The sequence below is a fragment of the Macrotis lagotis genome, chromosome 4 (assembly GCF_037893015.1).
Source record: "Macrotis lagotis isolate mMagLag1 chromosome 4, bilby.v1.9.chrom.fasta, whole genome shotgun sequence".
NCBI lineage: Eukaryota > Metazoa > Chordata > Mammalia > Peramelemorphia > Peramelidae > Macrotis > Macrotis lagotis.
The window spans coordinates 187,833,587-187,849,662 of NC_133661.1; the positions used below are offsets into that span (position 1 = coordinate 187,833,587).

General features: G+C 33.6%; 1 protein-coding gene across 1 annotated transcript; it reads right to left on the reverse strand.

Annotated features, from left to right (window-relative positions):
• Positions 1-7,258: 7,258 nt before the first annotated feature.
• Positions 7,259-8,209, reverse strand: LOC141520160 (olfactory receptor 11G2-like). The gene has a single exon (XM_074231978.1). It carries the CDS (start codon positions 8,207-8,209, stop codon positions 7,259-7,261), a length of 951 nt encoding a protein of 316 aa, XP_074088079.1.
• Between the last annotated feature and the right edge of the window lie 7,867 nt (positions 8,210-16,076).

Genomic DNA, 16,076 nt, shown 5'->3' on the forward strand with positions numbered 1-16,076 from the left:
CACCATTTACATTTTTAAAAGAGGATTTTCAGGGATAGAATCTTTCCAAAAGAATATAATCTGATTTCTAGAATTCAGTATATTGCAAACATTTGGATTATACCATACTTTACTTGGAGAGACCATTGAGTATATCCCAAGTCCATCAACATAGGTGATTTCCAACTCTACTTGCCTTTAAGATTATTTACTTTTCCAAAGTTCCATATAATCATGAACTTGATTGGGCATCTTCATTAATCATATAGCTGGCCTGATTTTCTGTGGCTTCTTTGTGAGAAATAGCCTTGTGTCAAGTCTTTACTAGTTAGATAACCTTTTCCTTCATGACTCTATTTTCTTGGGCACAGAAAAATCAAAGAGAACTTGAACTTGATCTCCTTTATAGTTCTTACTCTATGAACTTATGATGAGTACTAGTATGCGAATTGATTCAACTGCCTATCCTTTGAGAAAATTGTATGAAAAAAAGCAGTCATGTATATATTTTATATATATATGTAATATATATATATGTAATATATATATATATATATATATATAATATTTTGAAAAGCATCAGCTTAGGACATGACTTTTATGGTTTATGAATCCAAAGAGAAATCTCCTATTTATCATTTATTTATATTACCTTCCTGATGATTGTTAGTGCTCTTGTAATTTCTACAGAACCTGCAGTTGTATAGATGAATGGATAATTGCATGTATGGATGAATATTTGTGCATAGTTCCTTTTGCATCTTCTTTTCCCAGTTTTCTATCTATGAAGCTCTATCTGACTTTTCTGATTCTATATTTCTCTTAGAATTTCTCTGTTTCAGTGTATCAACCTCTTTGATTTTTCTTTTGCTAGTACATATATTCTAATCTTAGATCACAGTTTTACAAAACAAAGTCCAAACTTTCATATTAATGCTGTGCATTATTTCTAAAATATAGAATGTTAATAGTTTCAGGTATTATCATAATTTTAATAAACTGCAAAAAATAAGTCATTGCAATTCCAATGCTCTATTTCTAAGTGAGGGAATTGAAGCTCAGTTGAAAATAGAAATTGATAAAATTAGAGATTTATCATACATTCCTCCTTAACTTATGAAACATCACTCAGAGAAAGAATTAAAATGATGATTTGGACTAACATCTATTCCATATTGGTCTATCCTAAACAGACTATTTATGATCTGGAAGATTAATTGGTACTCATGCCAGAGAACCTGAGTCTACAGTTAAATAATGCTCTTAGGTGACACTTTTTTCTCACCCCCCCTTACCCTAGAGATCAGAGGCATGGAATGAAATGCTTGCTGAGTTACATCCATTTCATTTGTAAATTGTGTCTATTAAGAATGAATCAGAACCTAGAGAATGTGATATCAGCATCAGATCATGCTATTATCAAAAGTCATAAATCCTGGAACTAAAGATTGAAATTGAGTATGAAATTAGCAAAGATAAGATATAATGAATCTGAGAAATTAAGGGCAAAAAGGTATTAGGGGTCCTTTCAGGAAGTAGTCTGATTAAAACTTTATTAAACTGTATTAAAACTTTTAAGCAACCTCTCCCCCCCAAGACTTAAACCTCCCCCCCCCAAAAAACCCCCAAAGCCTTATAAGCCGGACCAAATGAAGATGAACCAATGTGATCTCATACACTCTTCTTTTAGGGACCAGTGGTGGAGAATTGGTGGATTTGAGCCTATAGGTTAGTAAGTAGCTGAATATTATTGGTCTTTGGATGAGAGGTAGTAGAAAATTCTGAATCTGGTTCTGAACTTGTTTATGTGCTCTGGAAAATTTTCATCCTCATTTGGATTTTTTTTCAAGACAGTTTTCATGTCCTTATTATGTAAGTTTTTTTTTTTTTTTGGTGGAAGGCAGTAGGTGACACAGTGAATAGAACACTGGCCTTGGAGTCAGGAAAATAGAAGTTTGAATTCAGCCTAGATACATTTGGGGGAGAAAGTGAGGCTAGTGACTCAAATCCAATTCATGTGCTTGCCATGACATATCTCTGTGATGATATGAACTTCTTGCAGTACAAAGGAAAAGCATCATCATCATCATCATCATTATGTAAGTTTTACATCAATCAGTTTACAAGTGGAATCACAGCTGCATAAAACAAGGTCACAATTTTTACTTTTTGTATTCCAACTGGATTCCAGAAATTAGCCTGATGTTCATGACTGAGTATTCCAAAGAACAGATAGTACAAAAAAGGGGGAACTTCAAGTGGAGGAAGCTTTATGCCTTCCACTAGTTAGAGGTACTCAAAGTTTTGGTTTGAGCATCAGAAAGTAGAATCCAGGGATTAAGAAGGAGGAGAGGTGGCATAGTGAGTAAAGCACCAGCCCTAGAGTCAGGAGTACCTGAGTTCAAATCCAGTCTCAGACACTTAATAATTACCTAGTTATGTCTTGGGCAAGCTACTTAATCCCATTTGCCTTGCAAAAAACCCTAAAAACAAGAAGGAGGAGATGCAGATGATCAGGGAACTCAAAACTGAATTGAAGATTTCAGTCCATAAATCAGAATCAGTAGGAATCCTTCATAGATAAAAAGATCCATTGCCTTTACAGAAAGGCAATTAAAGTAGATTGGAAGTGGATAATAAAGAAAGGAATTCATTTAATTGAATTGTTTGTCCTTCATTCAGGAAGAGTACCATGAAATCAAGAAAGGAAATTGAAAAGAACCCATGGTCACAACAATAAGAAAAAAAAAATTTTCCTTGTGCCAATGGAGGAAAAAAAAAGTAGAACTAAAGGAAGGAGGACATGAAGGAGATGATCTTGGTCTTAGAGAGGAATTTGGCCATCGTATTGGAAAATGTAGCATTTTTGTAGCATATCTCCAAGAAATAGAAGTTGGCTTTGGATTCTTAGATTTATTTTTGAATTAAATATAAAAGGTAATGATAACAAACAATTTGCTAAGTCTAAGTTATCATTTGCCATCTTCTACAAAAGGTTGCATAGAGCAACCAATCTAAAGAAGTTCACAATTTGAATGTACATATATTTACCAACCTTAGCTTATCTTTTACTAATTCTGATCACATAAGTTATAAGGTAGCAAAACTTGATTACTTGCTATTCTCAAAAAATTTCTTAAACTTTCTTACTTAGATATTTTTATTTATGCAATTTCATATAAATAAGTTGACTTTCCTTCTCAGTAAATAAAAAATCCTTTAAAGCTCAGCTCAAAACTCATCTTATCCATGAAAACTTAGACAACTAGAAGTATTTTTCCCCAACTATGAACTTTCCTAGTACTTTAATTCTATTATTTTAGCTAATTTATTATTATTTATTTGTAAACTCCTTGAAGTTCAGGTCTTTCATTTATCTTTGTTCTCCCACATTGCTTAGCATGCAGACTTGAATAGATTATGCAGTTAATGAGCATTTGTCAAATGAATGAATAGATGAGCCTGAAAATCTCATATCAATAGATTATTGAATTTTTTCTCACTTAATTAGTTGGCGTAGTTTCTTTCATTTAATCGACAAATGTTCTATTTCTGGGATTTTTTTAAATGTCCTCTATTGACCCTTCAGAAGGCAGAGCTACTGATCCCAGGTAATAATTTCCAATTTGTATTTAAAATGAATCAGAGTGAATCAGAAGTTAGAGGTTATTAACAAAATGTTGCAATTGCTTAATTCCCTAAGAGAGTTTTATTTTATAAGTATCAGGGACTGACCTGCTTGTTCTCATATGCTCTGGTAACACCTGCTATTTTTTAATTATAGTTTCCTCTTCTTCATGGTATCAGGGCAGATTTGAACTTGTTTTCACAGAGTTTTCCCTAAGTACCTGCTTCTAAATCATACATATAACCCATTAGAAATTTCCTAAAGATTTGTTGTTTAAATTGTTAAGAACAAAGTGGAAACAGAATGTAAAATAGAATCCTTTCCATGTCAACTCTCCATCCCTCCCCTCCTTTTCTTTTTTTGTACTTAGATCCTATTAGGAAAGAGAAATTGGGTCATTCTATACAAAAATGTAATTAAAAAAATGTTTGAGTATAAAACATTAGATGAAATTTGCTTTTCGCTTTGAGAAATAAATGACAGTGGTAGAAGGAGAATGGTCTTAAAAATTTTTAATTTTCTCTTCTCTCCATTTTCTATCACCAGTCTTACTAATATTCACCATCTTAACATGGAATGAAAAGTAGGAATGGAATGGGAATGAGAGGTGTTCCTAGACAACAGATAACAATATGATGAAGGAAGAGTAAATATGAAAAGGCACCAAAGAGTTTACCTAAAAAGAATGAGAATAGATGAAAAGATATGCAGGGAGACTCTCAGGTTTGTAAGAAGCTACAGAAGTCTTCTGGACCAACCCTTACCTGAGCAGGAAAGACCATTAATACTTACTCAATAAGATTATTGTCAAATGTTTTATGATAACAAAATGCTAAAAGAGTTCAGAGGAAGGAATGGTATTCAGGACTGAAGGAAAGTGAAGAGAGACTTAGAAAAGGTAAGTAGAAGATAATTAGATTCAAAATATTGGCAGAAATTCTTGAACTATTCAACTTGGTTTGGATGGTCAGTAGTAATGAACAAAGTTCAAAATTTGTAGGATAGTAACTGCCCTATCTTTACCCTATTGGGTAAAGAAAACTTCTTTAGAATCATTTTCATCACTCAATGTTTTTGTGTAAGTATATTTCCCAATGCTGAAGTCATGATATTTGTTATTCCTTGAAAGGAAGATTGCATTAAATCATCATTCATAAGAAGTGACTCTTGTGCTTACATTTTCAGACACCAGTGACTGGTTTGGAGAGGTACTTTGGAGGTAAGAGAGACTACCTGGGTTTCTAAAATGATCTGCTTATTTAAATTAGAGCTAATGTAGACTAGATACGTTTAGAAATACAAGCATTCCTTGGTACACTAGGGAAGATAAATAGAAATCAGGATAGCAGGGGAAAAATTAAAACAATAGAATAAATAGAAATAATAAATGTGAGTAACATATGAATGATATATACAAAAAAGGCAGTTTCAACTCTTTAATTGCATTCAACTTACATTCATTATGCATCTACCATGTACAAGATTATTTGCTAGATATCATATATATAAAGAAAAATGTAACATTCCATCAATGAATTAGAAAGGATTCTACTTGCTTAGTGGTCTTTTGAGATCTGATCGTTTTCCTTTCTCTAAGCATTTGGTCCACTATTGCTTCATTGTGATTCTTACTTGCCCATAAAAAATGGTTGCATTTCTATTTCTTAGAATTACTTACTATTACTACTTCTTTCTTAGTTCCTTCTTAGAATCCATATCTCTAGCATCTGTGTTCTCATGCACATGCCAATTTTCTTATCTTGGGAAATCTTTAAGTGTATAAGGAAAAAAAAATTCAAAGTCTAAGCATTCCATCTTGCTCATGTCTTGATAATAGCTGTTCACTCCATCCTAGTAAAGGTATCTCTAATTTGATTGTCCAAATCTAGCACACATTTTATGAATTCATTTCATGAACTTATTTATTTATAATAAGGCAGTGATGAGGCAGACAAAGAAAGCAAACCCAAATCCCTTCTATGCCCATATATTTTCTGACTCCATTCCCTCTCAGAAAAGTTACAGATTGCTTTTCTGATTCCAGGAAACCTTCACTTCTTACACTAAACTGTTGTCTAACTGAAGAGCACATGAAATTCCAGGCAAGTGACAGCTGAGGAAGGGAATGAAAGGAGATACGGAGATGATATAAAGAACTATTTGACATGTTTGTCTCAGGACTGATCCCCATATACTTGCAATAGAAGATTGAAGAATTTCATGGAAACCTTTTAAGTCTTTCTCCTCTCAAGAATCAAATTTATTAGGGACTCAAAATGCAGGATTGTCAGGGGAGAAATTTTTATTTATTTTAACTAGTTATCATCCTCAAGATTCAATATTCAATCTTCTAAGTGACTATTGCTATTCTCTCATTTCATTGTCATAGCAAAATTATCTTGATTCTGTAGTTTCCTCAGTTCACTATTATCTAACAGTCAGATACAATCACAACACCAGTATGGGAAACTGGATCCTTATTTGGGACTCTCTAAAAGAGGACTCTGTTCTCTAATTTATAACTCCAAAACTTTTAACCCTCAGAAATATTTTCCTCTCTTTTCGATATATAAAAACATAATAATTGTCATTTGAATAATGGTCTATCTAAATTATGCAAACTAAATCTCATTTTGCATCTTTCTGATAAAAGATAACATACGCTTAACCACCAGTGTTCTGAAGTTACCATTAGTTACTGTGTTGACTATAATTCTGTTCTTGAGATCTTATTGAATTATTTAGTTCTTTTATATTTAACTTCAAAAGTCAGCCTCAATACATATTTCTTTTAGGGCATGGTTAATATTTGGGGAATGAGCAATTTTTACACAGTTTATTTGTATAATAATTTGCAGTCTCTTGACTTTTGTTTTCATCAATCTAATATCTTCATTTTTCTTATTTTCTTTTCTTGTTTCTTTAGTTTTATATATCTGCTTTGGTCAATGTAAATTGACATAAAATTTATTTCAAAAAAGTACATTTTAATTTGTTTAGATAGATATCTTTTTAAACTTTCTTTTCTTTGTTTTTTAGGGTTTTTTTTGAAAGGCAAATGGGGTTAAATGACTTGCCCAAGGCCACACAGCTAGGTAATTATTAAGTGTCTGAGGCCAGATTTGAACACAGATACTCCTGACTCCAAGGCCGGTGTTCTATCCACTTTGCCACCTAGCCGCCCCTAAACTTTCTTTTCTGATTATAATACCAAATCTATTTTCATTTAGAAACTCCTCTCCCTTGACACTCTTCTCCCCTTAATTATTTCTGATTATTTTACATTCTTTTCTCAAGATCATATTACGAGTTTTTGATGTATGGGAAGCATGATCAAACATCATATTCTGATTTGGGCACACCATAGTTTTGCTAAAGATGCTTAGTTTATGTCTTCTTTAATCCCAGAAACAGAATTGATTACCATAACCAGAAGACTCTGAGAGGCAAAGTAGTCCATTGGTTAAAGAACTGGTCTCAAAGTCAGGAAGAACTGGGTTCAGGTATCTCTTCTTTGAAATACTTATTTTGTGATTCTAAGCAAATCTTATAATGATTAGAAAAGAAATGAAAATCCATTAAGTCAGTTTTCCCTTTTATTTCATGTGACAAGAATGTTAAAGACCTGGGGAGTGTCTCAAGGCTCTTATATTAAGATTCTAATTCTTTTTTACCCAAAACTTTCTTTAAGGCTTCCTTCATTTCCCTATTCCTAAGGCTGTAGATCATAGGATTTAAGAATGGGGTGACAACAGAATAAAAGAGGGTCACCATCTTCTGGGTTCCAGAATCATGCCCTGAAGTTGGCTTCACATACATCACCATCACAGATCCATAGAACAGTGATACCACAGCTAAATGGGAACCACAAGTGGAGAAGGCTTTTCGCCGACCTTCTCTGGAAGGGACTCTTAGCACAGCTCTCAGGACAAGAGCATACGACCCCATGATGAATCCAAAAGGGGCAAAGAGATTCAGAGAACTCAAGGTACAACAAGTCAGTTCCATCATGGGATCCTGGGTGCATGTGAGAGCTAGCAGTGGTCCAGGGTCACAGACAAAATGGTCAATAATCTTAGGATCACAGAAGGACATCTGAGAAATGATAATGATGGGTACCAGGAACCAGAGGAAGCCAAGTGTCCAGCAACTGATCATCAGGTTGGTGCAGAAACGTCCTGTCATGATGATTGGATAATGCAGAGGTCGACAGATGGCTAAGTATCTGTCAAATGCCATTATTGCTAGAAAAAAGCATTCTGTGATACCCAAAGAGAAGAAAAAATAGAACTGGAGGAAGCAGCCAGAGAAAGAGATGATTTTGGTCTCAGAGAGGAAATTGGCCAACATATTAGGGATGACAGTAGTAACATACCAAATCTCTAAGAAGGAGAAGTTGGCCAGGAGTATATACATTGGTGTTTGGATTTTCTGATCCCAAACCACTGCACAGATGATGGCCCCATTTCCCAAGAGTGTTAGGATGTAGATTATGAATAACAATGAGAAGAAGAAGAGCTGGTTCTCTTTACGACAGGGGAACCCAAGGAGGATGAAACCAGTAATGTCATTGGAGACATTGTGGATGCTATGAATATTCATTTGTCCATAAGCTAAAATGAAACAAAATACAATATTGTTTTATTTATAAATAAAAAGGCATATTGATAAATATATTTGTTGGTTGAGAGGGACGTTTCAGACTCTACAGAGGCAATGTTATAGTGGATAGCATGCTGGTCATGGAGCCAGGAAGATTTGGGCTTGGATTCCCCCTCAGACAGTTCCTAGCTGCATGACCATGGGTAAATAAATCACTTAGTTTTCCTGAGCCTCAATTTTCTTAGTAAGTTGAGGGTAAAAGTAACTTTAGTTTCAGTGTTGTTGGGATTTCCAACAAAATAATACATGTAAAATACTTTTCAAAGTTAAAATTTCTAGATAGTATGTTCCAGAAGTGTTAGTGTAATTTTCAATTATGAAAACTTAAAACAGAACTAAGACTTTCAGGAAAATCTGTATAAAATCAATTATTGATATTATTATAAGAAACTACAGAACTCCCTTTCCTAAAAGTTTTGGGAAAAGATTTTCCCAAACTATTTTCTCATTTGAACTTTAGCACCAGGGACATTCATTTTAATGTCTCTTCTTTCTAATCCTTAAATGTAAAATGTTATTATTATTAATTTTAACTGTCTTCTTGTTGCAAACTACAGATTTTCTAGATTCAAAAGCAATGGTAAGATAATTTTACTTCACCTTCATATTCACTTAATTTGGGCTGCTCCAGTGTAGTAAAACCAGGTTTACTGAAATGAAACCCCAGTATCCTTTATTTTCCAGTCTTTACCAGTTGCAGAACTTTATACTTGGACATTTAATTTATTTTTTCATTTTTTTAGAGAGATTTTATTTATTTTGAATTTTACAATTTTTCCCCTAATTTTTCTTCCCCCCCCAGGAAGCAGTCAGTTAGTCTTTATGTTATATATGCATATATGTATGCATATGTATGCATATATACATAATACATATATATATATATACATATATATATATATATGTATATATATACACATACACACAATGTATATGTATGTATACCATAGTATATATTGATCTAAGTTGAATGTGATGAGATGGAAATCATATCCTTAAGGAAGAAACATGCATGAGATATAGCAAAATTACTTAATAAGATAACTTTTTTCTTTTTAAATTAAAGGTAATAAACTGTATTATATGCATGTTATGGAACACTATTGTTCTATTAGAAACCAGGAGGGATGGGAATTCAGGGAAACCTGGAAAGATTTGCATGAAGTAATGCTGAGTAAGATGAGCAGAACAAGAAGACCATTATATACCCTAACAGCAACATTGGGGTGACAGTCAACCTAAATGGATTTGCTCATTCAACAGTCAGGCACAATTTTGGGGTATCTGTGATGGAGAACACCATCTTTATCCATGAAAGAATTGTGGAGTTTGGCCATAGGAATTTAATTTATGCTAATTGACAGATGGCAAATAAGGAGAATACATTCATTCTGCTATTCCAAAGCATACAGGGGATATGCTTCAAAACAGAAAGAGTGAAGAACTCAGCCCAACACAGACACCTGAGAAATTTCCCCTGAAACAGCAATTGCATAAGAGGGGATGAGTGGGCAGGGTTGGTGAAGCTACACTATGCTTCCTCAACTCAAATGTTTCTTGCCCTGCACTTGTGCATCTGTTTCTTACCTTATATATCATTGTCAGGGTGGGGCATTTTAAAGGTCCCATACTTCATACTATGTATTGAATAAACCATGTTTCTTCCCATTATCTTTATTTTTAAAATACTCAATTAAAAGGACTTTCTTACTCCATTGTCCCAAAGGAATTTCTTGTGGAAAGTACAAAATACATCCTGTCTCTTTTCCACCTTCCTGATATACAGGGTCTAATGATCCTTATTAAACTGACATTTTGGATATTTCTATGTCATTTTATTTACTTGTCCAAAAATCCTTTACATAAGGGTGATTTTCCTGCATGGGAAAATTACAAAAACACTCAAATATAGGAAAGACTTAGGGTGTTTCAGTTTTACCTGTTACCAATATATATCTATATCTATATCTATATCTATATCTATATCTATATCTATATCTATATCTATATCTATATCTATCTATCTATCTATCTATATATGTATATATAAACAATTTCAATAAAACTTAGTTTCTTCCTCTAAAATGGGTATAATGATAAAGCTTATCTCATGGGGATGTTGTAGGGATCAAAAGAGATAATATGTGTAAAAGTGTTTTGCAAATGTAGAAATGTTATACAAATATAAACTATTTTTGCTGTCATTGTCCCTTATTATTACCTGAGAAAAAATATCCCAATTAGATTCAGTAAAAGTTGAGATGTGTTATCATTATTTTTTTAATGTATTTCCTAAATACAATATGCATATTCATGTAGGGTTTGTTGGTTAATATAGAGATATGGTGAGGAGAAAGAGCAATAAAAATTATAACAATTTGGAGGTTAAAGATCTGAATTCTAATCCCATTTTAGACATTGCCGTATAACTTTGGACAAATTCCTTAAACCTCTCAATGCTTCATTTTCCTCATCTGTAAAAATGAGAGGGTAGGACTTATTGATGTTTAAGAACTATTCCACATATACTAGACTTCCTGCCAATATGGCGGAGTGAAGAGAGGCACTGTGTTAAGGTCTCTGGGTTCCCCTAATAAATAACATGAGAGAAACCTCATAACAGAAATTTGATCAACAAAACCCAGAAAAAGAAGTCAAGGTCTGTCTCAAGGGACCATGGTTGAACCAGGAGCAGAGAGCTGATGGTGAAGGCAGAGGATCAGCCTTTAGCCACAGAGGTAGTGAGTGGTGGGTCTGAGGACCAACTTTAGCCCTGGAATCTTTGGCTGGGGGAGTAGAGGTCTGGTGAGTCCCAGCTAGGCTGGAGGGCAAGTTCTAGCACAGAGAATTGCAGAATGTGGCTAGACATTGGCCAGGGGCTGGAGGCCTGATCTCCATACTTTTAGTAGAGCCTTTTTCTCAGAAATCCAAGAACAAACAGTAACCACCCCACCCCCTACCCCTCAGGCTAAGATGTGGGCAGCAAAGCTCCCTCAGCTGAAAGGGAGATTAACTACCTCCCTCAGGACCCCAGACCATAGTTCAAGGACAATTCAGATCATGTTGCTGAGGACCACAAACACTCCAAAGAGAGAAACCAGTGCCCTCTACTTGCCAGCCCCCTTGGAGCTACTAAGTCAAGTGAACAAAGCCTTTAGGGTATTCAAAAGCAAATCTCTGAGAGCCAGCCCCTTCTCCAACACAAGATCCTAGGAAAATGATGAAAGGCCAGCAGTAAGGGGGGCCCATGGAGAAATACTTAGAAGAATAGATCCTAACCCAGAGAGATATAGAACTTCTGAGAAGAATATGAATTGGTCTCCAGCCTAGAAAGACTTTTTTGAAGAAATCAGGAAGGAATTTAAAAATCAGTTAGAAAATTTGGGAAAGGAACTCAAGAAAAAATTAACATTTTGCAAGAGAAAATTAACATCTCGCAACAAGAAAACAAATCCTTGGAAAATGCATTTGGACAAATAAAAAATGAGAATAATTGTCTCAGATCCTCAATTGGAGAAATGCAAAAAAAATATTTCTCTCAAAACTACACTTTTGCAAATGGAAAACTTCAAAAATAGAAATGACCAATTGGAAAAGGAGTTGCAAAAGAAAATTCTTTTTTAAAAAATTTGTGGAAACTAATAACTTCATGAGACAACAAGATTCTGTTAAACAAAACTAAAAGATCAAACAATAGAAGAAAATGTAAAATACCTCATAAGCAAAACTACTGACCTCGAGAATAGATTGAGGAGGGACAAACTGAGAATTATAGGCCTTCCTGAAAACACTGAAGAGAAAAATGTCTGGACTTAATATTACAGGATTTAGTGATGGAAAACTGCCCTGATATCATGGAACCAGAGGGCAAAATAGCTATTGAAAGAATACATCAATCCCCTTTCTAAAATGAAAACACCAAGGAATGTTGTGGCCAAATTTTCAGAACTATCAGAAAAAACAGAAAACCATGCAAGCAGGCAGAAAGAAACAATTTAAATACCAAGGAGCCACAGAAAGGATTATGCAGGACCTGGCTGAATCAACATTAAGGTGTTGAATGCCCTGGAATGAGATATTACAAAGAGCAAGGGAAATTGGAATGCAGCCAAAATCCAGTATTTGGCAAAGTTGAACCTTCTCTTCTAGGGGAAATGGGAGACTTTCAGCATTTCTGATGAAAATTCCAGAGCTAAAAGGAAAATTTGGACATTAAACAGGAGGCTCAATAGACATATAAAAATGTTTAAAAAAAGGGTAAAGAGAAAAAAAAACTGCCACCCAATGAGATGAAGCTGGCTATATCCCCACCTGGGATAAAGATTCTCAAATCTCTTGAGAACTGAAAGTCTATTAGAGAGAATATATTTAACCATAAGTGATAGACACTCATGATTTTTCTGTTACTCAGATACAATGAGTTAAAACCAATGACTCCTTAAAAAGGGGGACAGTAAGGAGGGAGGAGATTTAATAGGGGTAAATTTTATTACATTAAGAGGTACAAAGGACCTATTCCAATAGAGGGGAAGAAACAAGGAGGTGAGAACCACTTGAATCTTACTCACATCAGATTTGGCTTAAAGTTAACATACCTACAACTCAGCTAAATTATGAAAATTTTCTTACCTTTCAAGTATTAAAAGGGGAAAAAGGGGAGGGTGGAAAGGGAAACTAACAGAAGGAAGGGAAGGAAAAATGTGCAAAGGGAAAAGGGAAAGAAAGGGGAGGGGTTTTGATATTGGAGGGCAAACACACTGAAGGTGATGGTATTCAGAAACAAAATATGGAGGAATATGGATAAAGGGATAAAAGGGAAAAATACAAACAGAAGGAAGATAGCATGGTGGGCAATAAAGAGTTAGTAATTATAACTTTGCATGTGAATGGGATGAACTCTTCCTTAAAATGTAAGTGAATAGGAGAGTGGATTAAAAACCAAAATCCTACAATATGCTGCCTAAAAGAAACTCATTTGAAGCAGAGAGATACATATAGAGTAAGGGTAACAGGTTGGAGCAAAATATATTTTACTTCAGCTGAAGTGAAAAAAGCAGGGGTAGCAATCCTTATCTCAGACAAAGCAGCTGCAAAAATAGATATAATTAAAAGAGGTAAGGAAGAAAACTATAACCTACTAAAAGGGGGCAAAACTCTACTACTTGGAGAACTCAACCTCCCACTCTCAAATTTAGATAAATCTAATCATAAAATAAACAAGAAGAAAGTTAAGGAGGTAAATAGATTATTAGAAAAACCTAGATATGATAGACTTATTGAAGAAAATGCATGGGGATAGAAAGGAATATAATTTTTTTCTGAAGTACATGGCACTTATGCAAACAATGACCATGTATTAGGGCATAAAAATCTAATGATTAATTGCAGAAAGGGAGAACTAGTGAATACATCTTTCTCAGATTATAATGCAATAAAAAATCATATGTAATATTGGACCAGGGAGAAATAGACCCAGAACTAATTGGCAACTAACTAACCTCATTTTAAAGAATGAGTGAATCAAACAACAAATTATAGGAAGAATTAATTATTTCATCCTAGATAATGACAATAAGGAAACAACATACCAAAACCTGTGAGATTCACTCTAGGCAGTTGTAAGGGAATATATTATATCTTTAAATGCTTACATGAATAAATTAGAGAAAGAGGAAATCAATGAAATTAACATGCCACTAAAAAAATTAAAGAACAAATAAAACCCCCCAATTAAATGCCAAATTAGAAATTCTAAAATTTAATGGAGAAATTTATATTATTGAAAGCAAGAAAATTATTGAACTAATAAATAAAACTAAGAGTTGGTTTTATGAACAAAAAAACAATAAAATTGATAAACCTCTGGTCAATTTGATTAAAAAAAAGAAAGAGGAAAACCAAATTGTTAATATCATAAATGAAAAAGGTGAACTCATCATCAATGAGGAGGAAATTAAAATAATAATTTGGAATTATTTTGCCCAATGCTATGTCAATAAATTTTATAAACTAAGAAAAATTGATGATATTTTCAAAAATATAAGTTGCCAAGGTTAATTGAAAGGAAATTAAATACCTAAATAACCCTATCTCAGAAAAAGAAATTCAGCAAGCCATTATTGAACTCACTAAGAAAAAATCTCCAGGGCCAGATGAATTCATAAGTTAATTCTATCAGACATTTAAGGAACAGCTGGTTTGAATTTTATATCAACTGGAAAAAAAAAGGGAAGATGTAACTCTGCCTCTTTCTATGACACCAATATGTGCTGATAAACTGAAGCCAGGAAGAGTTAAAACAGAAAAAAAAATTATAGATCTATCTCCCTGATGAATATAGATGCAAAAATCTTAAATAAAATATTAGCAAAATGATTACAACTAGTTATCACTAGGATAATCTATTTTGACCAATTAGCATTCAACCCTGGAATGCAGGGTTGGTTCAGTTTTAGGAAAACTGTCAATATAATTAATTAAATCAATAATAAATATATGAGAAATTATATCAATAGATGCTGAAAAATCTTTTGACAAAATACAGCATCCTTTCCTTCTAAAAACACTAGAGAGTGTAGGAATAAATGTATTGTTCCTTAGAATAATAAGTAGTATCATTCTTTAGGTTTTTTGAAAGGCAATGAGGTTACGTGGCTTGCCCAAGGCCCCACAGTTAGGTAATTATTAAGTGTCTGAGACCGGATTTGAACTCAGGTACTCCTGACTCCAGGACCAGTGTTCTATCCACTGTGCCACCTAGCCACCCCTAATAAGTAGTAGCTATCTGAAACCATCAACAAGCCTTATATGAAATGGGGATAGGCTAGAGGCATTTCTAATTAGATCAGGTGTGAAACAACGATGTCCATTATCACCACTATTATTCAATATAGTATTAAAAATGTTAGCTTTAGCAAAAAAGTGAAGAAAAATAAACTGAAGGAATTAGAATTGATAAGGAAGAGACAAAACTCTCACTCTTTGCAGATGACATGATAGTATACCTAGAGAATCCCAAAAAATCATCTAAAAACTACTAGAAATAGTTAGCAACTTTAGCATTGTTGCAGAATCTAAAATAAACCCTCATAAATCTCAACATTTTTGTATATGACTATCAAGATGCAGCAGAAATAGATCGAAAGAGAAATACCATTCAAAGTAACCTCAGACAATATACAATTCTTAGGAGTCTACCTGCCAAGGCAGACTCAAAAATTTTTTGAAAACAATAGTGAGATACTTCTCACAGAAATAAAGTCAGATTTAAATAACTTGGCAAATATCAACTGCTCATGGATAGGTTGAGCTAATATAATAAAAATGACATTTCTACCAAAATTAAACTACTTGTTTAGTGCCCTACCAATCAAAATTCCAAAAAATTACTTTAACGATTTAGAAAAAAATTGTATGTAAATTCATATGGAGAAATAAAAATTTGAGAATTTCCAGGGATTCAATCAAAAAATGTGCAAAAAAAAGTGGCTTGGGCTTACCAGATCTCAAATTATATTATAAAATTCAGTTATTCCAACAGACTGTTATTGGCTAAGAAATAGAGTGGTAGATCAGTGGAATAGATGCTGCAATAGCAGGAAATGATTACAGTAATCTGCTATTTGATAAACCAAAAGAGTTCAGCTATTGGGATAAAAATTCTCTCATTGATTAAAAACTTGGGAAATTTGGAAGCTAGTATGAAAGAAACTTGGATTAGACCAACACCTCACAATCTATACCAAGATAAAAACCAATATTATCAGCAAATTAGAAGATCAAGGAATAGTTTACCTGTCAGACCTAT